The following is a 25,383-nucleotide window of genomic DNA, read 5'->3' as shown; positions in this document are numbered from 1 at the left end:
TTAGAGGAAGGAAATCCTGGACTGTTATTGTGACTCAAAAATTCTCCTGGGAGATCTGAGGAAATCTTTCCTCTTATGCTGACTATGTATAGTATACATAAATACTTAAATTCTATCACACACACACAGACATACGCATACTTCCCCTGGGAATCTAGGCTCCTTGTGTCGTTCTATTCTGCCATCCTTAGCTTGTGGCTCTCATTCTACCATATAACTGCAGATTGTAAAAGGATTCCTGAAGTCATTATAGGGAAGAAAAAACAAGGCAAAGGCTCTTGTCAGGATTGTAACTGTTGTAGCATGAAATGTATATGTGGCCTGGTATGATTGATTCATAGATTGAATTTGTCTGTGATGATCAATACTGTGCCCCAAGTATAATAAATGGACAGAGTACGGTTTTCCATGTCAGGAAAATATTTATTTTATCTAGAAGTTAAACATATTTTAAATGCTCAAAAATTTATACTGGTTGTATTTCCACTTGTCTTCTAGGTTCTTATTAAACCCAAACCAGTGACGTTTCAGGCCACAGTTGTTAGTGAACAAACAAGGCAACTGGTCACAGAAACATTACAACAAGCATCCAGGGTGGCAGAGGCTGGTAATTCATCTATTCAAGAAGGAAAGGAAGAACCACAGGGTTATACAGATAGTAGTTCCTCTTCTACAGAGTCCTCCCAAAGTTCCCAAGGTAAGACCCATTTTACTTCTGATTTATATAATTATTGCTGAGATTATGCCTTAGTTCTAAAATAGTTGAATCTAAGGATCTCAAATATGTATATATACAAATACATATACATATATATAAATATGTATACTTTGACTTGTCAGTTCTTTTGATTTTATTGTCTTTTGTTTGATGTGAGCAGAAGTTTTGTTTTTGATAAGGCTTACCATTCTTTCTTGCCTGGCATATGTTCACCAAATAATTCATAAACTAGATGATGTTTTGGCAGATAGGTATTACCAAACTGGATAGAGGTGTGATTCCTTTTGTTTGCTTTGAGTAAGTAGAAGAAGTGTGCAAGAAAGTGAGTGTACCTTTTGAAATGAGTTTTGCTGAACCTTGAGAAAGGATCATGGTGGCCAGAGATGGGCCTATAAGTGGGCTGTATGTGGGTGTTCATACATTGCAGTTTGCAAGGGATAAGTCTTAGTTTATTTCTGTTCTAGAATAATAATACCATTCTCTTTCACTCTCATATGTGTTCCAGTTTAGATGATAATTGTGTGGTTGTCCTAATTATGAGGAAGGTGATATGAAGCCAGGCTCCATAGTAAGGAAACTAGTTACAGTTAATGCTATTTTAATTATGTTGTTTTAGGGAGTCACTTGAAATAAACTCAATGATCATAAGCTTTGAGATTTTCTACAAATCTAGTACCTGTGCTTGTCAGTTACCTTAACCACCTATATTGATCATAAACTTTGAGACTTTGTACAAATCTAGACCCTGATGCTGGGAAAGATTGAGGACAGGAGGAGAAGAGGGCGACAGAGGATGAGATGGTTGGATGGCATCACTGACTAAATGGACATGAGTTTGAGCAAACTCAGGGAGATAGTGAAGGACAGGGAGGCCTGGCGTGCTTGCAGTTCATGGAGTTGCACAGAGTCAGACACAACTGAGCGACTGAACAACAACAACAAATCTAGTGCCCGTGTGTGTGTCAGTTACCTTAATCACCCAGGCAGTATATTTATGCCAGTACTTACAAGCTCTGATATATCGAAACAGAACTGTTTACCTTTCTTTGATCATTCTTACTCACACTGTTTCCTCTCCTTACTTCCACATTATTCTCTCTGGAATGCTTTCTTAGCACTTTCACTTTTTCAATACAGTTTCTTCATATTGTACAGGCATTATTATTTTAACCCTTTAGTGGAATCATCCCAGTCTAGTCTTACTAATGGTTCATATCGCTAATTATTCCATTAATTCAATTTGAACATTTATTTTTAAATTTATACTATGTAATAAACTTTATGAGAAAGCTTCATGAAGAAGGTAGCATTTGAAATGGTCTTTGAAAACTCATTGATAAAAAATAAATTAAAATATTGATTTTAGCAAACAGTATGGCTCTCATTTTATAAAATGGATAATTTTCTTCAGCATATTATCAGTAATAGTAATATTTTCTGAATCAATTTGCTAAGGTTTAATTTCTCATTCTATATTGGTTATGAATCAGTTTATGTCTAGTTACAGTGGGGTGATATTTACTCTGTTTCTTTTAGACTTACTGATTTGATGTGTATAGATTCTATTCTTAAACTAACAATAAGATTCTTTTTTCCTCTTTTATTTTTAAGTCTGTACTTACTTGAATAATTCCAGCTGTTTTTTCCTTTGAGAAATGTTTTCATAAAAGGCAGGTAAAATGTTTAGGTTATGAATTGGTGCTGAAATGGGAACTTGAACAGTAAATTATATATACACAATCTTAGGTTACCTTTGAAATTGCTGGTTTTTTCCTAAGGGAACTATAAGCCAATCATTACTTCCCTAACATGCCATTACATTAGGGAGCCTTTAGTTTTCATTCTAAGAAATGGACAAGAACTTGACTATTTTTGGAAGTGATTGACTGCAGTTTCTTGCTCTTTGATCTGTTATTATATGTGGCATAATTTATTTTTACTTTTGTTATTTATCTTTCATTGCATATTACTTCTTTTAAAATATTTTATAATACAGAAAAAAGTCACCAGAGAGGGATATCTAATATAGTTAACTATAAAGCCAGTTTTTAAAAATATTTATGTGTTTGCTTTTTATTTGGCCGTGCTGGGTCTTCACTGTGTCCTGCAGAATACTTGCTGTGCTGCACAACTCTCTGGTTGTGGCACAGGGGCTCCAGAGCGTGGGCTCAGAAGTTGTGACATGCAGGTTCAGTTGCTCTGCAGCATGTAGGATCGTAGTTCACTGACCAGAGATCAAATCCATGTCCCCTGCCTTGCAAGGTGTTTCTTAACTACTGGGCCACCAGGAAGGTTCCTAAAGCCAATTTTTATAGTCTTCATGTACTCCTCTCCCCATTTCACTGTATAGTTTCTTAGTACATTCTCCAAGGCCAAGGGACTAGGAATATATATGCTGTGTTATAAGAGAAATGGATAAGGTTTTGCTGTGTTAAAAGAGAAAGGGATAAGAAAGACTCAAGTTTGGTATTCATACCTACTGGGTATATAAGCACTGTGTAACAGTCCATTTTTTTCTTTATATTGTTTTTGTAGTTTTTAGCCCACCTCTGTTTAGCACTTTTAATGTAACTTCAAATTTATAAAAAGTTGCAGGAATAAAAAGAACTTCTGTGTATAGTCTTTTACTAGATCCACCGCTTATTTATATTTTGCCCTATTTACTTTGTTGTTGATTCTCTTTCTGTGCCGCCCTCTGTGTGTTTATAATTTTTGAATTTTTTAACCATTTGAGAACAAGTTGTAGATGTCATGCCCTTTATCTCTAAATACTTATATTTGTTGGCTTATATTTCTTAAGGGTTAGTCTCTTTATAACTAAAATACAGTTATCAAAATCACAATTTAAAATTTTAGTTGTATAATCTACAATCCATTCAGATGCTATCAACTATCCAATCATGGTCTTTGTAGTTTTGCCACTACAACAACCTACCCCCACCTTATCAGAAGGCACTGGTGTCAGTTTGTCCCAATATTGATGATGTTAATGTTGATCTCTTGGTTAATGCCTTCCCTTTTTTTTTTTTTTATTATGAAATTACCATATTTCCCTTTGAGATTAATGGTAATATATGGGGAGATGGTTTGAAACTATATAAATATCATATCCCTCATCTTTATCTACTAGTTTTAGCATCCAGTGATAATTTTCTAAAGTCTATTATTTGTTACCTAGTTTATAGTTGGCATTCTACTGTAAGAATAGATCGACTTTTCTTGACTTCGTATCCTTTTTCTAGTGACTTCCTATCCTTTTTCTAGTGACTTCCTTTATACTAGTCTTAGAATAAAGATGTCTTTTCATGCCAAAGGATTCCTTGATTCTACTTGTGGTTTCTAAACTTTCCCCACCATTCCTTGCCTGGAAGTAGAAGCAGTTTAGACCTTATACCTTATTTCTGAACTATCTCCTCACGGGCTAGAAGAGACCTTCATCTTCACCTTGTTATGGCACTTTCCTTAATCACCCTGGGAGGGTTCATTACTGCTTCTATACTAGGCTTCCAAAATTGCTTTGTACTACCAGCTAGTTTATCATTGATCATTTTATTTTGTACTTTTTTTGTTTGTTTAATATAATTATTTTCTTTTCCACTAGGCTACTAACTTTTCAGAGGAAAGCATCATACTCATCTCTATATATTCAGTATTTAGTGAAGAGATTAGCTAGCTCTAAGTAGACACTAGTTAAAGTTTCTCTGAATGAACAAATAAAACAGCAACTGTAGCAGCAACTGTGGCACAGGGTTAAGCTTCAGCTTTATAAATTCATTTTTGTTGCCTGAATCCAAAACATTTTTTCTTTTCTGAGGTTTCTCCTAACCTAGTGAGTGGACCTTTTAAGTTCTATACACCTGAAGTATTTTTACATACTGATAGACAGCTAGATGACCAACTCTATTAGTTCAGGGTCATACTTGCCTAGGTCGCTAAATGAAAATTGGGCCACATGCCTTCCACAACTCCTCAGCTTTCCTTCCTATTTGGATCTTCTTTTTTCCCCTTTTTCACTTGGGAACAGGGTTATTGGGCTTACTGGGTTTCATTTTTTTTTTAAAAGAAAGAAAAAAATGTTAAAAATTTATTTCCCAAAAAAGGTTTTAAATAGACTAGCTAGAATACAAGATTATGTGCAGTAAAATGGAAGAGAAAAAGGAGACAAAATCAAGGGTAGGGATTTAAGATGGAACATATATGAGGCAAATACAAAAATGCATCCTATAAAGACATTATTTTAAGTAACTTGGTTTCTAGGATGATTTTTCCAGAAGCTTCATGATCTCAGCAGGTCATGGTGAGGGTAAGGAATGAATGAAGGTTAAGCAAAACATACCAATACTTATTGCAGAACTTTTCAGAGTCATTATGTGGTGATATATATTGTGAAAGATCAAGAGTGGCATATATAATATAAAGTGCCCCCCAACTTTTTTGAGCATGGAACCCTTTTGCAAAGAACTTATGTTCTTTAAGGAACATTTGGGGGAAAGCTGTGTAAACAGTTAAATACTGTGAAGGCCTTGTTTTGTATGACAGTATTTCAGAGGAAAGATACCTATTACATCATGGAAAAGATACATCTTGGGTTTAGTATAGAATAGATGAATTAGATGCATGCAACATCTGGGAATTGTTTTTATGAAGAACGGTAGGTGGAGACAGGACATTTATCATAAAGAAGAGAAGATGAAGATTGGGTTGTGTTGTGGGGGACACAGGAACTGTTGTCAGTTATCTTAAAGACTGTGACAAAGAAGAGGGAAAAGAATTGGTCTTTGGTAGGTACATGGGCAGAACTAGAACCATTGAGTAGCAATCAGAAAACCTGTTTCCACTCCATACAAGAAAATTTTCTAATTGTCATAACTGTGCAAAGATGGAAGGGAAACTGCCTTGGAAAACAGTGAGTTCTCTAGTGCTAGATTCCTGGACTGGTGGTATTACTTTGAAGATTTTAACATAGGATCTATGGTAGTATTAAACATACTTTTAGATTTTATTTTTTTTCTAGCTGAGAGGTCTCATGTGAAAGTTTAAAGTAGCTCAGTCATGTCTGACTCTTTGCGACCCCATGGACTAATATATAGTCCGTGGAATTCTACAGGCCAGAATACTGGAATAGGTAGCCATTCCCTTCTCCAGGGGGTCTTCCCAACCCAGGGATCAAACCCAGGTCACCCTCATTGCAGGTGGATTCTTTACCAGCTGAGCTACCAGGGAAGCCTGAGAGGTCTTACAGTTCTATGCAAATGTGATAGAAAGTTTTTGTAGTAAAGACATAAGAGACATTCTTCCATAGAGATGCCTGAATCTGCCTTTGGATATAACAGTATAGTGTACATCTCTAGTACATAACATGTAGTATATGCCCAGTAAATATTTGTTAAATGACCTATGAGGAAAGATATCTGAGGGTCAGTAGGCCACCATCCACCTACCACCAAGAGAGATAGGGAAGTCTGGATGGATGCACACTGCATAATCAAATGGGACTGTTGTATCAGGCTCCTGCTGTCTCAGTTATTGCACTCTTACCTCAGCATCAGATTGGGTAGGCAGTAGATTTATGTAGTCTAAGTGTGAGCCAAAAGTAGAGAGGAAAATCACTCAAGGAAAGTTTTTCACGTTTAGGTTCACATTCATTCTGTGTCACAGCCATTGGGGTTGCTGCATTGATTCTTTGTATGGTTAGCTGCACTTTTTGTGTATGGGCAAAAAGAGAAAAACCAGTCTCCACAGTCTCTGTGGGATGATGTTATGTAGGGTGATGTGTCTGATGAGGTGCTCCTTGTAGAAATGTGTTTTCCAGTCTTATTTTACCTTATCTCTCTACCAATGCAGTTTTTGCTTTCTTTTGGGTATTTAATATGTGTATTTTACAGAGTTGGGTTGCAGAGTCATTCTTTCCCTATAGGTCCTTTTCACCTAACAAAGGGGTACTTATAGCATCATGAGAGATTCTTAAAATTGAGAACTAAGTTTGTATAAAATGAATGATTCCCTAATATAATCAGTTCTCTTTAATTTCTTATATATGCTCTTAGAATTAGTAAAGAAAAACTGCTATAGGCCTCATGTGGCATTTAATATTACTACATGATGTTGTTCTTCAATCATCTAGGTTTTTTTTTTTGACGTTTAATGGAAGTTACACATCCCTGGTGTGGCATATAGTCTACTTAGAGTTTAGAGGATAAGGTAGGGAGTGGAAATAGAGTTTTGTTTTTATGGCAAATAAAAATTCCAGATATTTTGTATATTGATCTTGTTTTTTGGGGAAGATAGGTTTTTTGTTTTTATTTTTGAAGGGTCATTCCTGCTGCTTCAACCTTTTTGAACAACTTTGTGGTTTTCAAAAATAAAAAATTCATAGAAGGGTGAACTTAAGTTGTATTTATTCTTGGTTTTGGGGCTGCATGAGTTATTTTCTGTGATACTTTCACTGACCATTCCAATTCATAGTAGTCTTTTTCTTTCTATTATATAATTGCCCTAATCATTTGACTTTATCCCAGGATACAAAGCTACACACACACACACACACACACACACACACACATTTTATGTCTCCTCGATTAGAATCTAAACTTGGGAGTAGGAGTCATGCTTTTATAGCCTGTGTAATTTCTATGTGGTATCTTGGACCAAGGAGTTTAGGAACTTAACAGTAGTGTAGTGTATACTACACTTATACTGTTTATTCCATCTACTTACTCTGTAGATGGAAAACTCAAATGATTTGTTGTTTGATTTGATGTGTCTAATATTTACATGCATACTTATATAGCATGAATACAATAAGCCTTGAGTTAGTTAGGCCTATAATTTATTTTAAGACTAACAAAAAGGCTTAGAATTGAGAAATTTTCAGGCCGCAACCAGAACAACAACAACAATAAAACATTTCTATTGCCCTTCATAGTTTATAAAGCTCTTTTACATATATTATTTCATTATATCCTCAGAAAGCCTGTGAGGTAGAGAGGTAAATTTAGTGTTGTCATTTTAGAAATAATGATACTAAGACCCAAAGAATCAACTTGCTGGTAATTGATAGAGCTGGGACTGTAACCTAAGACTTTGAATTCTGAATGTTATACGTGTCCTATTATATCATGCTGCTTCTAGATCATTTATCCATTTTTCTTGTCAGTGGACAGGATTTCCTTTCAGTGACTCCAATAAGTGTTGACTGAATGCTCAGGTTGTAATACAGAACACATTTTTAGATGCATTGGGGAAAATAAGACTCATACTGCATTTCGTTCTTATGGTACATGGACATGCACCCACCTACAGAAATGCACACCTATTTATTATAGCAGTTATAACATTGAATTGTAATTTGTCTCTTTACATGTCTGTCTCTCCAACCAGATTGTGTGCTTCTTGAGCGTCCTTTGATTATTCTGTGAGCTCCTTTATATCCTCAGTGCCAAATGTAGACTGGCACATAGGTGCCCAGTCTGTTGAATCAATGAATGAATGAATAAATGAATACAGACATGAAAGACATTATACCCTCTGGGAGCTTACAGTCTTTTTGGGGAGATAAAGCATGAAGTTTGTAGTAAAACAAAGATTTTTGAAAAAGAACAAATTGTTTTTTTTTTTTTTTTAAGAGAAACTTTGTTTATAGGGTTTTTTTTTTTTAACTAATATAAAACAGATTCCCAGCCTGTAGTTCATGTAATTGCTTCCCGGCGTCAGGATTGGTCAGAACATGAGATTGCAATGGAGACTAGCCCCACCATAATTTATCAGGATGTATCCAGTGAATCACAATCAGCTACTTCAACAATCAAAGCTCTGTTAGAACTCCAACAGACAACAGGTATGAATTCACATGCTCAGTTGAATGAAGCATGTTTTCTCTAGAGATGGGTTGTGCTAAAATACTACTACTGTTATATTTTCTTTGTTATTATTTGAGCACATTTCCCCCCTCTGGACTTGTCTATAATCATTGGTTCAGTCTGTTTACTTGTCAGTTCATTAAGATGTTCACAGGAGTACTGAAGGATAGATAGACTGTAGTCTATTGTTTCTATCAGAAGAAAGAAGAAAAAACAGCACAGTTCTTTTCTTCTCTCTCTCCTGCTCAAAATGGACAAACCTGTTGCCTTTTGTCACCAGAAAGAAGTAGGTCTATTGATTTCTAAGCACAAAGACAAATGCAGTACATTTGCCAATTCTATTCAAGAATAGTAGAAGGCAAATTGGAGGGCTTCTGCCATCCTGCTTGATATTGGTGGAACAGTTTTGTGGTCATAAAACATTAAGGGCCTTGCTAACATTCTAATTTTTTTTTTATCTTCATACTTCTTTGTATAATTTAAGAACCTGAGCTTCCATGCAAAGCTGTTCTCATTTAGCAAGATCCAGTCAGTATTTCCAGTTACTAAATATCTTCTATAAACTCTGGGCAAAACTGTGTTAGTTATACTGACTTTTCTATTATAATAGATCAGATATTGTCAGAGTTCTTAGGGGACCTTAGTGATGATCTCGTCCAACCATTTCATTATGGATAAACATACTGAGACCTAGAGAGGTTATCCAGTTGGCTAGTGGCAGAGTGAGATTCCATGTCTTTTGATTCTCAGTTCAGTGTCGTCTCTACTTGTGGGGTGACTTTTGTATTCCTTTGGTTTTGTTTTACTTTCTTTAAATGATTATCTTGATTTTATCACATTTTATGCTTTGGTGAGAATAACCTGAATGATTGCTTACTGGACTTAATTACTGGTTACTGTTTGTTGTAACATCCACTGTACACTACCCAAAGAATACTAGCATTTATTTTAAGTCTTTGATTTTTTTATTGGTGTTATTTTTGGCTTTAGGCATTTCCTTAGCTCCTTGTCTTTGACATACTCAACTATTTCCGTTAATGCCTTATAGAGGGTGGAAACCAAATAATTTTGTAGAAAAGGTGATAATTTAGAAAGTTATTCTATCCATGGAAACCATTCTTGATTCCAGACCATTCCATAGACATTTTTGCAGGAACAGAGAGACCATATTTTCCTAACAATGAATATTTTTATTCTTCAAGAGTCATAAAAATGTAACATTTCTTTGGGGATTATCTTGAATTTTTAATAGATCAAATTAAACTGGTCACTGTGTTGTGCTTTTCTGGGCAGTTGTGTCCTGGAGCAAATAATGCTATGTACTGCTTACTCACCCTTTGTTTTCAGGTTGGTGAACTCAAGAATACCAGGTACTGCCTTGACTAAGGGTAAAGGAAATGTTCTAAAGGGAGTGTGTACAAGGGAAACAGATCCAGTGGTTTGGCCTGGTGATAATAGGGGGGAGATTTTAGTCTGAACGCATATGAGTTCTTGCTGTGCTACTGAGTATGGTTGTACAAGTTGTGCACTCTATAGCCATACAGTAGTCTGCTCTTTTGTTTTCAACTTCCTAGCTTCTTAGTCACTGCCCATGTGGCACCCCAGAGGTCTTGTTCATTTTTCCATGAACAACTCTGGTTTTAGTACTTGTTTGTAATAAAGTTAATTTTTCCCCTGACTTTTTTATACAGTGAAGGAAAAATTGGAATCTAAACCAAGACAACCCACTATTGACCTGAGTCAAATGGCAGTGCCTATTCAGATGACCCAGGAAAAGAGACATTCTCCTGAAAGCCCATCAATTGCGGTGGTAGAGTCAGAACTAGTTGCTGAATACATCACTACTGGTAGGTGTCCTTTTAAAAAGTAGTATTAAGGTAGGAGTGCCACCTTTCTGGATTTCATGGGATGATTGTTTGGGGGAAAATATATTTTTTATATTTCTCCATCTCTTCCAGTTTTCTCTGAGAACAGATTCACATTGTCTTTGGGATTTACCCTGTCTTTAATGATTAGAGGGAGAAGATTGATAGATTTTACAAAGTTTGCAAGTAATATAAAACTGTAGTTGGCCTTAAAGAATATCTGTGAACATCAGGCAGCACTGGTAGTGAGAGGATAGAATATCTTTTCTAGGGGAATAAACACTCATATACATTTGGATTTTTTAGTTTTGGGGAAGAGGAGGTGGGTCAAGGGAGAAAGAAGGTGTAAAATTCAACCCTCCTCCCCCTTTTTAATGTAAAGAAAAAAATGTGGAAACTTTTAAATCCTTGTAAATAGTTAAAGAGTTGTGATGGAAAGCACATTAGGTATTTATGTGGTCTGGCAGCAAAACACTGATGATATTTTTGGATGGCATATGTAGAGAAGTGGAGCAGGAAGGGTAATAGGTTCTTTCATATTCTGGTGAGACCACACCTGGAATACTGCTTTCTGTTTTAGGCACTCTATTACTTCGAGATTTGGAGGAGTTCAGAGAGTAGTAACGTGAATAATTAGGGCTTAGGAGAGATGACTTGTGAGGCAATATATAAAGAACACCTGTCTTCTGTTTTCTTAAGCATAAGAGAACATAGAGTTGCAAATATTTGAAGGATGTAAATACCAAAGTGGAAAAGGAATTTTTTTGGCATAATTTTAGGAGATATTGTTAAGACTGATGGATTAAAATTGCTAAAAGGGAAAATCCAATTAAAAATTATGTAAAGCTATCTAGCATCTTTCTTTAGAGATACTTAGCAAAAAGCAGAGGGCAGTATGTTGGGAAAATCGATAATAACCTCTGGGGATAGACTAGATTATCAAACGGTAAATAGATAACAAGACCTATGATATCTTCCCTTACTTATCCTTTTCAGAGCGCACTGATGAGGGGACAGAGGTTGCTTTTCCCCTTCTAGGTAAGTGGTGTGCATCCATTTGTAGTAAAAGTGACTGAAGGTAAAAGATGATTGTTTTGGGGGCAAACCACTTAATGGATGCGCTCTACTCTGATCTGGTAGAGGAAAGGTAAGCTCTACTCAGTAAAAGGGAGAGAGACTTTCCTTTTGCAGAGTAGTCAGATTCTTTCTCAGAAATGAGCAGTTTGACATTGAAAAATAAGAGTTGTTTAAAGAAATAAGTGACTGTTTTATGGTGTTTATATGGCCCAGATAAAGGTCACTTCAGCTGTTTTCCAAATATCTACTCTGTGACCTCCCTTCTATAATCTTCTCCCATCATATCATCAACCTCACTGAGTGGTTTTTTTTTTTTTTTTACTTCAAAGCCAACTTCCTGACCCTCTTGTATTATTCTGCAGTGGATGTTATTTTTCTTTAACTTACCTGCACTCTGGGGAATTACTATGAAGAGATTTATAGTATCTTGAGGATTATTCTTAAATGGTTTCAGTTGATCATCTATGAAATCCATTTCATTTCTTAATAAATGTAATAATTATGAAGATTAGGGTGGGCAGTAAAAATGTTCCATATAATCTGATAATTTCATCTGAAATTATATTTATTATTTTTCAAATGTCATTCATTTCTGATGATGCTTCTGTCAGTAAAACGCTTCATTGATTTGCTTGCTTAGTTTTAATATTATTAATATGATTTGTTTTTGCTCTTACTCAGTTATATTGTAAATCATTTCAGTATTTGTTATTTTAATACAAACCATGACTCCCTTTTTTCCAGTTTCGTTGAGCACATGTGAAAGATTTTATTAACTCATAATTTAAAATGTATATATAAAGCTTATTGTGAAATGCAGTAAGATACTATGGTGCATTTATAAAAGAGTACTAGTGGTGCTGCCTGACACCTCATATCACATGTAGGCATGTATGTAGCAACAATAGAAAAACCGCATTTGTGGGACTTCCTTGGTGGTCCAGTGGCAGACACTCTGAGCTTCCAATGTAGGAGGCCTGAGTTTAATTCCTGGTCGAAGAACTAGATCCCACATGCTGCAACTGAAAAGATCTCACATGCTGCACCAAGGATCAAGGATGCTGCATGCAGTACTGGGACCCAGTGCAGCCAAATAAATAAATATTAGAAAAATGCTCAAAAAAAAAGAAAAGAAAAATGGCATTTTTGAATATAGATAAAATGTGTTATAAAAATGAAGCTTATTTGTATTTCACTGGATAGCTTTAAAGTTCTATACTCACAATGGCACTTTTACTTTGATTTTGTAGTGATCATCTTATCCTTGGGCATTTGACTATGACTTTTCTAAGTATGGAACCACTACTACTTGAAATTGTAGATCAAGATATATGAGAATTAGAACCATAGATTATTGAGAGGTTTTGATATTCTCAAAATCCTTAGCTAATTTTACAGATTTGTTTTTATCTGTTTCTGATTCAAAAAGTTGGTTTCCAATAACTATAAACATTTTTAAAGCTCTGTAGAATAAGAAGTGTTGAGTATTTATACTGTTTAAAAAGTTGAAATTGAGGCTGATTAAAAGTGATAGTTTGGCATCAACATAGATGTGTAGTTTAAATGTATAGTTTACTCCATGGGACCTTCCAGCAAGAGACTTAAGAGGTGGAATTATTTCCTGAACTGTACTCTTATTCATTTGTTTTGGATGAGCTGAATTTGAGAAGATGAAAGAACACTGACTTTTCTGTTATTTTATTAACTTTATATTTTGGTACTTAATCTAAGGACCATTTTCAATTCATTACTTCATTTGGTCCTCTTCTAAGAAATGAAATTTTATCCTAATTGAAAACAAAAATAGACAAAATAAAACCTGAATTTTAGAGATTAGTAACATAGAGTTTAAGTGACCTCTTCAAATTCACATAGCTGATTGGTGGCAGAATGGGACAGAATCCAGTTGTGACTGTTGATCCAGTTCTGTTTCTGCAGTATCACTTTGACCTCCTAAATCTTTAGGATATGAGAGAATGTCTTTTGTATATAAAGGAGTGAATGCTTCTGGCTTTTGTATTACATTCAGAACTGGGATCAAGAGGTTAATAACGTGTACTGTCTCACTATCCTTAAAAATATTAGTCTAGGATTTGATTGCAGAAATTGATTGTTGTTTTGTTACCTTAATGGGGTAAAGGTCACTGGAGAAAGAGTGCAACTCACAGGAGGATGTAGCTTTAAGGGATTTGTTCCTCCTTTGTGGTAATAGTTTTCACAGTGCCTCCACATACATTTCTCATCTCATCCTTATAATAGCTCTGTTATTCCCATTTTACAGATGAGGACACAGAGTCTCAGAGAAGATAAGTGACTTTCTCAGAGTTACACAGCTCATAAATGGGCAGACTCTGGTCTTCTGCCTCCTAGTACCACACTTTCTCTCTGTGATGCAATCTCACAGACAATTGTTTAAAATGACTACTGGTTACAGATGCTGTGGTGATTTCTGGAGAAATATCATCACCTCCTCTATTTTCAGTCAGCCACCGCTCCCAGCCCCAACAGCCCTCCCAGCCTCAGCGGACCCTTCTCCAGCATGTGGCTCAGTCACAGACTGCAACACAGACATCCGTGGTGGTGAAGTCCATCCCAGCTTCTTCCCCTGGAGCAATCACCCACATAATGCAGCAGGTTGTATCTCTTCTTTTTTCTTCTACCTTCTGTAGCTGCTTCCTTCCTGAATTAAGATTCAGTTTCATCTCCTATTATAAGAGGGGAAATAACTAAGTTAAAGAGTGTTAGTGTAGTTCTTTCATCTGTGAGGGGTGAGTACAGGAAATGAACTGAGAGTCTTAACACCAGAAAGTAATTAAGAAATAGTATTCTTGGGTCTTCTGTGAACTCTTAACATTTCAAAAGGGTAAAGCTATCTAGATGAATCTATGACATCAGAATTGGTCACTGTTTCTGTGTATTTTCTTGTTATGGAAGGGTTTATCACTGAGGCAAGATTTTCAAATGAAATAGAAGTTGGCTTCTTTAAGCTGTTTGATGCTGAGATTTACATTTGTTTTACTTTTTGCTTTCATAATGAATCCTTATGGGAACATTAAAAATAACTAGATAAATATTATTTGACTTCTTTTACTGAATGTGACCAATTGAAGAAGAGACTCAACAGGAAGGAAAATGAGTTAATATAAAACAGAAAATGTGGTACCAAGGGTAATGGGGAAAAGGTAAAAAATACATTGACATATTGATTTTGTGCCAGATACTGTGCTTTGAGCTTTAAATGCTTTAACTTATTTAATTCTTGTTATGAGCCTGCAAGGTGATTGTATCACCCCTCTTACAAATGAGGAAACTCATGCCCATAGAAATTAAATAACCTATTCTGGATGGCAGAACCAGGATTGAAATCTAAAGATTCTTGCCTCTATTATAAAGTGATATCATAAATATCAGATTTAAGCATGACTTATCATTACTCAACTGGTAGCAGTTGACCCTAATTACAGGCAAACTACTGGAAAGGCATGAAGAAATAGTTGAATTAAAAACCTGTATGCGTAAGGTCATTATGAGATAAGGGAGAGTTTCGATTGAATCTCAAAGTTTTAAAGTTTAAGTAGATGTGTAGCATTTGACAAAGCAGTGGGAAGGATGGGATTGAGATGGATCTTCTGTCACTGAGGGAAATCAGATGGCCAGAGATTTTGCTGGGTGTCAGCTCTTAGCCTGGAGTCTGGCCCTCGTCTGGCTGTCCTGACATTGACTTTTCTCAAGACACCCGGGGAGGTCGGACAGCTGGCTCTAACCATGTCACTCCAGATCGCTGCTGCCTCCCAACACTATTATGATTGATATCAGGCCATCTCTGTTTCTCCTGACAGGAGTGCTCTTATTGCTGCCACAGTTTCCTACCCTCCTGGGAGGGAGCCAGGTGTCTGAAAGCCATTGCCTGGTGGGCGTGGAACCTAGGCGAGGAGGGTTGGGGCAGAGGGCAGATCACGCAGACCTTGGTAGGCCTGGCCACCCGTCTCCACCCTTAGCAAAGAGGCCCTCTGCGGAGACTGGGATGGGCACAGCCCTCAGACAGTGCCTACCTCCTGAACTGTGCTAAATGGGTGCACAGCACAAGTGGGCTTCTCTGAACCTTGGATTTTCTCTGGGTACCTCACTTCTGGGTTGCTGCATTCTTCCTTTGGACAGATGAACAGCTCTGGAGCTCATGTCCTGAGCCAGGGAGCCTTTTCTTTTCTCATCTTGTGCTGTGCTTGCAGAACATCCTTGTTTTTCTTACCTTTTAAGTTCTGGGCCCTCTGAGACTTTTCTTACTGCAGTACATTTGCCAGTTTTTGCAGTATTTAATGTCTAAGAGTTGAAATTTTAAGAGTCTCAATCTAAGGCTGCCTTTAGATTTAGAGACCTTGAGAGTTTTTTGGTCTTCTTAGGTTCTCCCTTCTGAAAATTTTGAATGATTCTCATAATCAAGTCTTTTCCAATTTGAGGAAAATGTAGCAATATAGGTGTTTTTCTTATTTCATTCTTACTTTGTGCCTTTTTTACTTAGGCATTAAGCAGTCACACTGCTTTTACCAAACACAGCGAGGAACTTGGAACTGAGGAGGGCGAGGTTGAAGAGATGGACACTTTAGACCCTCAGACAGGTCTGTTTTATCGATCTGCCCTGACTCAGTCACAGTCAGCTAAACCGCAGAAACTTAGCCAGCCACAGCTGGAACAGACTCAGCTGCAAGTGAAAACTCTGCAGTGCTTCCAGACTAAACAGAAGCAGACCATCCACCTGCAGGCAGACCAGCTCCAGCACAAACTCCCGCAAATGCCCCAGCTTTCCATCAGGCATCAGAAACTCACCCCTCTCCAGCAAGAACAAGCACAGCCCAAGCCAGATGTACAGCACACACAGCATCCCATGGTGGCCAAAGACAGGCAGCTTCCTACCTTAATGGCACAGCCCCCCCAGACTGTAGTACAGGTGCTTGCAGTGAAAACCACGCAGCAGCTCCCTAAACTGCAGCAGGCTCCGAACCAACCAAAAATCTACGTGCAACCCCAAACCCCCCAGAGCCAAATGCCGCTCCCAGCCTCTTCAGAGAAACAGCCGGCAAGCCAGGTAACGGAATATTGATAGCATGCAAAGTTAAACTTCTCTGTTCACGGAAAAAAGTGAAAACATCACGACCCTATCGTGATTAGCGGTGCATTCTCCTGGCAAGAGGAAACTCAAAAGCCTCATTACGCTGGTATTACTTTACTACATCAGAAGGTTGACATTAGGGAAGAAATGTACGCACTAATATAGGAAGAAAAAAGCATAGCACTCAGAACTTGAATTTCCAGGCAGTTTTTAATGAAATAACTTCAGCATTGATCAACAATGCATAGATATACCTAAATTATTTTTATTTTTTAAGCATAAAGTATTTATTTCCGTGCCTGTAAACTCTTATTTCTGTGGCAGTAATGCTAATAAGTAAACTACAGTCTTTTAAGGAGCTTCATTGACCGTTTTCCTTTGTAGTTTACACCACCATCATTTGGTTAATAAATTTCTAGATTTCAGAGGAATTATCTGTGAATATTGAAAAGAAAAATTATATTAGGGAGAATTAGTGGCTTTGGAGTGATGTATGTGTATATGTGTGTATTATAAATACATATATATATAGAATGTGTATAAACGTATTTTGAAGCAAAAGATTGAAAATCCCCTACCTTTATTTTAAAAAGCTGAAGATTATATGAAATGACTTGAGATGGGTTTAAGGTGTACTGTGTGGGGATGTAAACCCCAAGGCAAACAAGGCTGCTGTGACTTTTTTCCTTTACTGCTATGAACCTTGGCTGGCCGAACAAAGGTTCTTTTGACCCCTCCTCTTTCGCTAGGTTTCTTAAAAGTAACCAGATACTTTCCCATCAGCCCTCTTATTGAAACACCAAGCTTCAAAATATCTTCCTAGTATACAGCACAAATGTTTCTTTTGCCATTATTGTCTGGGGTGTTTGATAGGTTTTCTCAAAGATATGTAGCTGTAACACACACAACCCCAATTTGTTTTCAGGTGGAGCAGCCAATTATAACCCAAGGATCCTCTGTTACAAAGATAACTTTTGAGGGGCGCCAGCCTCCCACAGTTACAAAGATAACTGGTGGCAGTTCTGTGCCTAAGTTGACATCACCAGTTACAAGCATATCTCCCATTCAGGCCTCTGAGAAGACAGCAGTGTCAGACATTTTGAAAATGTCTTTGATGGAAGCTCAGATTGATACAAATGTAGAGCATTTGGTAGTGGATCCCCCAAAGAAGGCTCTTGCCACTAGTGTGCTCACTGGTGAAGCAGGATCATTACCCTCCACCCATGTGGTGGTGGCAGGGATGGCGAATTCCACTCCCCAGCAACAGAAATGTAGAGAGTCCTGTTCAAGTCCATCTGCTGTTGGCCCTCCCCTAACGACAAGGAAAATCGATGCACCAGGAGTGCCTGCGACAGGCCAGTTCATGCGTATTCAGAATGTAGGCCAAAAGAAAGCTGAAGAGAGCCCAGCAGAAATTATCATCCAGGTAAGAATCAGAAGGAACACAAGAAATCTTGGGTGTCTTGAGGGTTGTGGGTTTGGTGTGTTTTGGGATGTCACAGGAAGAGTCAAGCCAAAATGGCAAAGAGATGATCAAATTTGGCTTATTACCTATTACAAATATACAAGTTTATAATTATTTTTTGAAACAGAATCCTAGAAAATTGATAGATATTGTCACAACAGTACACCTCAGAGACAGTCAAGGGCCTTGAGCCCTTGTGTCCACTTGATTCATAGATGCAAGCCACACTTGCCAGTGTTGACTCAGCAGTCAACCTATAAGATCAGCAACTTTCCAGGTCAAATTTTGGGCTTCTCAGTCTTTGCCCAGAGTATAAGTATTTGTACTTCTGGGATATAACTGGATTGTACTCCTATTTCAAGTTAATTTCAGAGACCCCTGTAGAAACACAGTTCTTGATCTTGATCCAAATATATGGTTTTCAGCACTATAAAATCTTAATTAACTGAAATGTCTAGAGAACCATGTTGTAAGAGAATGTTTCTTAGTAATTTAATTTTATAACTAACTTGGGATTAACCATAAAGCTTTGCTTTTTATTTCAATCATTATATTATTGAAAAATCTTATTATGGTTACTCTCCTGCCTTGGTAAGTACAGGCTAGTGAACATGATGGATTATTCATTGACAGTAGATTTTCCTATGCCTCACATTCCCTTCATTCTAAAACTCATCTGTCATCATATATAATCCAGACTGAAGAGTTACTGGGTCCAGACTAGCTTTTAGAAGTTGTGTTTTATTTCCTTCTCTCCTTGCAAGGTTTCAGGTTTTTTTCTTGACATTTGTCATTTTTTGCTTGGAAGGTATCAGAGCAGCACATTTTAGTTAATTGAGAATTTGGATTTATTGAAATGTGGATAATCTAGTATTTACTATGGATGGTAGTATTTATTGTACTATATTGTGTGACTTAGATGATTCTTTAGTAAATTTTGCCTTTCCTGTGATCCCAAGCCATGAAAGAATGCAAATTGACTGATATTAACCCAGATAGGATTTATCTTAGTATAGGGGAAATGCTTAAACGCAAATAGATCTGGCCATTGAATTATTCAAGCATTTTGTTCCTGTCAAAACAAATAGTGAACTAAATAATTGTTGACCAAATGAATTTGTTACGTGTTTTTTCCTGCTGAAGAGGTAGCATGCATGCTAAGTCACTTCAGTCGTGTCCAACTCTTTGCGGCCCTATGAACTGCACCAGTCTCCTCTGTCCATAGGATTCTCCAGGCAGGAATACTGGAGTGGGTTGCCATGCCCTTCTCCACTGAAGAGGTAGGGTTTGGTGGAAAAGGAGGTTTTGTGGCTTTGCTATTCACTCTGTGACTTTGGGCAAGACTCTTAACCTCACTGTGCCTTAGTTTCCTCATCAGTAAAATGGGAATAAGGAATGCCTACTTTATGTGATTGACATAAGGATTATATAAAATTGAGGTGAAGCACCTAGCACAGTACCTGGCTTGTAGTGATTGCCCAATATATGATAGCTATTCCTGTTTTTACCAAAATTTACTGTGGCCCTGGGAGTTTAAGTTCTTTAAGTTCATATACTTACTAAATTCAAAATTATTTTGAATAGCTTATGTGGAAATTATTTTCTATACTTCATGAACAGGGGTGAAAATGTAATTTGCTTCATGTACCAAAAATGATAGCTAATGAGGAGGTTCTCTGCAAGAATACTGAGCTAATTTTTAGTGTTTACTGTATCCTGGGTTGATGTGTCACTGTGTCAGAGGGAAGAGCAGCATTAAGGACCAAGCTTTTGGAGTCAGAAATAGCTAGATTTGAATCCCACCTGTAATCCTTACCTACTTTGTGGCTTTGAGCAACAGTTAACGTCTGTCCCTGTGATGAAGGGGAAACAATAACAGCTCAAAGACTTGTTTTGAGGATTGAGTAAATATCTGATTAAGTGTCCTATATAGAGTAATACTCAATAAGAATAGCTCCTGTTGTTATAATCATCACTAACAGATTGTTAAAACATTTATTTTCAGGTCTCACTAGTTATGCTTAGATTTGACCCAAAGTATTGATTTTTACTCATTCAGTAAAATACCTACTGACTTGAGTGAAAGAAGTCTGCAGAAGTTCTTTGATTTCTTGAAAAATGTTCTGTAAAAATTCAGCATGTTTAATATTGAGTACTTTGTAGACAGATAATCCATATTTCTTTTATTCATTCATTCATTCATTCATTCCACATGGATTATTTGACCTCTGTGTTCCAGGCACTGTGCTAGGTGTAAGGATAGAGGAGTAAACAAGTTGAGTGTATCTTCTATTTTGAAGGAGTCTGTATGTATATGGAATTCATAGAATTTAGATCTGTAGGGATATTTAAAGCATATATTTTCTAATTATCTTATTTTACACAAAATTAAAGCTTAAGAAGGGAAGTGACTTATTCAGAGGTCCACAGCAAGTCACAGCTAGAGCTGAATTAAAATTCTGACCCCACCAGAGACTTTCACAGTGATCAGCTATATGGAACAAGGGCAGGAGGGTGAGGGAAGACAAAAAACTTCACCACTTTAGAATCAATGCCTAGGCATCTTGCACTATTTTCTTGATAGTATTAAAGCTAAATTTGCATCTCCCCTCAGTAGAAGGTTGTTTTGGTTAGGTATATTTTCAAAATGCTGATATTCAACTTTGCTCTAGGTTTTTTATGTTAAAGATACATTTTTCATTGGGAAGGTAAAGAATCCGCTGGCAATGCAGGAGACCTGAATTCAGTCCCTGGGTTGGGAAGATCCCCTCAAGAAGGGAAAGGCTACCCACTCCAGTATTCTGGCCCAGAGAATTCTATGGACTGTATAGTCCCTGGGGTTGCAAAGAGTCAGACACGATTGAGCGACTTTCAGTTTCAATGTATGCCAGACCTTGTTCAAAGTTCTGGGTATCTAGCAATGATAAAGATAGTCAGGATCTGTGCTCTGGTTCAAACTGTCTTGGATCTTACATTCTAAAGATGAGAAGAAAACAAAGAGATGATAAATCAATAAAGAAAATGTTACAGAACATAATAGGGGCTAGGGGTGGGATCGACCCAGTACTCTGGTTTCCTTTCATAGAAGGAAGGCTTCTCAAAGCCTTTTACTTGAAGCATTTGAGCTAAGATGCAGATGATAAGAATGGAACCAGCCATGTAAAGATTTGGAGGAAGGATATTCCAGGAAGAGGGGAAGAACTAGTGCACACACCCTACGGTACAAGTGAGTTTGGCATAAGGCTGGAGACACAGTAGGGTTTTTGATTTATAGCAAGAACAGTAGGAAACAATTGTAGAATTTTAAGTAGGGGTATGATATGGACTGATATACCTTTTAAGAAGGTATATAATAAAGTTGAGAAAAAAAGAATCTGACAAGGCAATATGACCTAATATGTGTTTATCTTTTGGTACTTTTATTGTTTGAAAGACTGTTTGTCCTCTCTAGCCTTATTTTCAGTAAATATTGTTACTATGTGACCCAAACAAATAAGTTCACCTTTGAACTACCAAAGAGCTTAAAAATATTGTGGTATCAGTGGATTAATCATTCATCTTGCCAAAGCAAAATCTGATGCATTTACATTTAAAATTTACTTAATGACCAAATAAAAATATCCTCAGAGCCTGTCTCTTGAATTAGGCATGGACTTCAGCCTGCTTTGTTAGAAGAGGCACCATCAAGGAGTGGAGAGATCACTTTGCGTTGCAGAGGACTTGGATTTGAATCCTGGCATCCTAGCATTAACCCTGACCAACTATGTGACCTTGATTAAGTCACTTACTATCTTAGTTTCCTCATTTGTAAAATGGGAATAATATTAAGCATCTAGCATAGTGCCTGGCATCTAGTAGTTGTCCAGTTAATGTCAGTTTCCTTATTTCCGTCTTTGTTATTGTTGAGGATATCCTTCTGTTACCTTTTTTTTTTAACCATGAAGCTTCTCTCCTCTGTCTTCTCTTCCAGGCCATTCCCCAGTATGCTATTCCTTGCCACTCCAGCTCCAACGTGGTCGTAGAGCCCAGCGGGCTCCTTGAACTGAACAATTTCACCAGTCAGCAGTTGGATGATGATGAGACGGCCATGGAGCAGGACATAGACAGTAGCACAGAAGATGGAACTGAACCCAGCCCCTCTCAGAGTTCTGCTGAGCGATCCTAGTGTTTTGGACACAGGAGTGCACTTTAAAACCTACTTGGTTACCAAGTGTCCAGGGAAGCCCTTGTAATTTTGATGTCTAAAGAGAGCACTTTGCCCATGCTTAGACTGTGGACCCTGAAACAGCGGTGTTTCAACAAGAATTGCTGCAGGAGTAGCATTTTAAAACAAGATAAAACTCACAGGGGAATGTACTTTTTTTTAGAAAAAGAAAAAAGATGCACATCTACAGCGACATAAGACCTGATATTCTTTCTCTATTGGACCATGGCTAATGGAAAAGTTTGTCTTGCAGTGGAAAGAGACTTTTCCTGTGAATGTTCCTCAACTGGTTTCTACTGAGCAAACACCATCAAAAAAGGAGAATGTGAATAGTTTGTATTTTGAAACAGTGTGTCAGGAACAGTTTTTGTTTTTTTTTAAAAATCTTGTATGTTTTTGCAAATCCCTGCAAGTGCTGAATTGGTTAACATTTTACATCTCCTCAGTTCATATTTTATAAAATAACTAGTTCTTTGATACTGGCATTAAAGAATCCTTGTTAGATGGTGGAAATCAGGTCCCTCACCAGTGGGAAGTGCTTCTTTGGGTGGTTTGTACATTCTCACCAGTTGTATGCTAATTTATTGTGTTGTTGTTCCTTTGTGCTCTAGGCAGCACACTTGCTTTCTATTTATTTAAATGTAAACATTTCAAAGCAGGCCGTATTCCTTCTGACAAATTTCCTGTAAGCCAGGATTGTCTACCCTTTCCACCTCCCACCCCTGCCCCCTTTCTCCTTTAAGAAAACTTATGAGAAAATGTTTCATTGTGAAACAGAGGAAAAGAAATATTTTCTAGTCCAAAGGAAATGTTTAGTTATGTTCAGGAAAACAAGTTATTCACATGATGCTATCTTAACACTGAAAAATTGCACATTCATGTTGGACTGAGACTTTGAAAATAACTTTTACATACCTTTGTTTAACCCCCTTTGAAATGTATAAAAAGTTCATTTACAGTTCTAAATGTAATGTTTTTAAGCATTCTACCTTTTTAGGACATGATTTGTTTAAGCAATATGTTTGGGTCTTGTGATCACTGTCTGTCACAAGTAGAGTGAAGGGTAAGAGGGTGGGAACGGGTAAAACTCAGTTTTGACAAGTTGTGGCAAAGGAAACTATACTTTTCATTTTTTAAAAAAATGTAAATAGAAAAGTTTTTAACGGTTTTATATAGATTTCACTATAAATAAGCATTTTAAGACTGACAAATGTTGAACTGTATATACATATATCAGCATAACTGCCCAATTTTTTGGTGCTGAAGTACTGTAAAGTAGAATTCATCAATGGTCTCCTAATTTTTACATCTATATCTGGAAAAAAAAAAAACTGTGATCCTATAGTTAATAAATTCCCACTAGAGTGACACTGACGATTTAAACACAAGCTTTCACAGATGCACTGATTTCTTGTAGTTGTCATTCTTTCTGCTACATGATAATGACATACCCATAGATGGAGCTGTTGGGTATTATTTTATTGTACAAATTCCTGTTTAAAAGACTTTGTGATTGTTTCTAGTTAAGTAATTCTTTTAACCTTTTGGGTCATAGACTTCTTTGAAAATCTGATGACACTTTGAACTCTCACCAAAAAGAGTGAAAACTCTCACATGCCAATATACATGTTAGGTTTTGCAATTTTTAGGGGTTCATGGGCCTCCAAACCTATCTATGTGTTCCAGGTTAAGCCCTCTGTTAACGGTCAGTCCATTACTTACAGATGTAAGTTTTTATAAAATAAAATATCTTTTAAATATTCGTGGATCAGGTAACAGCAAACTTGAATAAAGTCACTATGTTCTACTTCTGCATGTTCCGGCACCATAGCATATCTGTGTCCCTTTGAGAATTTAGCCTTAATATGTTTCAGCAACTAAAATGGCAAATGAAATTTCCATAGTCTGCATTTTAAAAAATTAGTATAATTTTAACAAATTATCAAATGAAGGATTTTTTTTCTTTTAAAAGCTGTTAACCTCAAGGACAGCATGAATTTCAATTTATTTGACAAATATTAATTAAACATCTTCCGTGTGCTAGATGCTAGGCTAAGCACCAGGTATGTACCATAGTGAATAAACAGACAATCCTTCCCTTATGAAGTTGACAAGCAGGGTTACTGGCTGATGAAATGGATATGAAGGCTAAAGGAAAGAAGAAAGAAGAGTGGCTCCTAGGTTTCTTAATTTAGTGGGTGGATGGTAATGCCATTCATGGATCTCTAGGCATCCTTTTACTGAAAATCTTAGCATTAGTTCTTTTACTGTTTCATATGTTTAGGTCCATAAATGTAAGTTTACGTCATCCGTGTGAAAGATATTCCAAGATTACAATGCAAATGCTACAAAATTAATAAAACCCTAACAACTGTTATAAGCAGTAATAAGAAAAATCCATTTGTTTTAAAGGAGACTTTGATAAATCCTTCATACTAGCAGTTGCAGTTTATGGTAAAATTACAGAATTTAAAAAAATTAGTAGTTTTACTGAGATTACTTCACGTCATACCATTCACCCATTTAAACTATTACAGTTCAGTGGTTTTTTAGTATATTTAGAGCTGGGCAGTCATCACTACAGTCAATTTTAGAGCATTTGTGTAGCCCCCCAAGTAAACCCTGTGTGCCTGAAACCACCACCAGCCTGGCCCCAGGTATCCTCTAATCACTTCTGTCCCTGTGGATTCACCTGTTCTGGACGTTTCACATAAATGCAATCATATAATAGGTGGTGTTTTATGACGATCGCCTTTCACTTGGTGTCGTGTTTTCAAGGTTCATTCATGTTGTAGTGTGTGTCAGTGCCCCATTCCTTTTTATGGCTCAATAACAGTCTGCTGTGTGGATTTACCACATTTCGTCCATCCATCAGTTGATGGGCATTTGGGTTGTTTCTACTTTGAGGCTCTTAGGAATGATGCTGTATGAACATTTGTGTACAAGTTTTACATAAGTTTTCAATTCTCTTGGGTAAATATCTAGGAGTGCAATGTCTGGGTCATGTGGTAAGTATTTTTAACAGTTTGAAGAACTGCCAAACTCTTTTCTACAGTGACTGCACAGTTTATATTCCTGCCAGCGGTGT

The 25,383-nt window shown here is 36.9% G+C and overlaps 1 protein-coding gene across 10 annotated transcripts in view; it reads left to right on the top strand.

Annotated features, from left to right (window-relative positions):
* The window catches only part of EMSY (EMSY transcriptional repressor, BRCA2 interacting), an 80,814-nt gene extending 56,138 nt beyond the window's left edge, over positions 1-24,676 (top strand). For 5 of the 10 annotated variants that reach the window (XM_065944226.1, XM_065944223.1, XM_065944228.1 and 2 more), the window contains 8 exons: positions 499-697; positions 8,391-8,555; positions 10,269-10,424; positions 11,439-11,480; positions 14,002-14,153; positions 16,039-16,602; positions 17,552-18,052; positions 22,062-24,676. In XM_065944226.1, coding sequence (XP_065800298.1) covers positions 499-697; positions 8,391-8,555; positions 10,269-10,424; positions 11,439-11,480; positions 14,002-14,153; positions 16,039-16,602; positions 17,552-18,052; positions 22,062-22,256 — 1,974 coding nt within the window. In that variant the 3' untranslated portion in view covers positions 22,257-24,676. The remainder of the gene's footprint in view (positions 1-498; positions 698-8,390; positions 8,556-10,268; positions 10,425-11,438; positions 11,481-14,001; positions 14,154-16,038; positions 16,603-17,551; positions 18,053-22,061) is intronic. The other 5 variants (XM_065944231.1, XM_065944225.1, XM_065944224.1 and 2 more) reach the window with 4 other exon arrangements.
* The last annotated feature ends 707 nt before the right edge of the window (positions 24,677-25,383 follow it).

Source organism: Muntiacus reevesi, chromosome 9, assembly GCF_963930625.1.
Source record: "Muntiacus reevesi chromosome 9, mMunRee1.1, whole genome shotgun sequence".
Lineage (NCBI taxonomy): Eukaryota > Metazoa > Chordata > Mammalia > Artiodactyla > Cervidae > Muntiacus > Muntiacus reevesi.
Note: the sequence above shows the minus strand (reverse complement) of the source record. Positions and strands in the feature narration are given on the sequence as shown.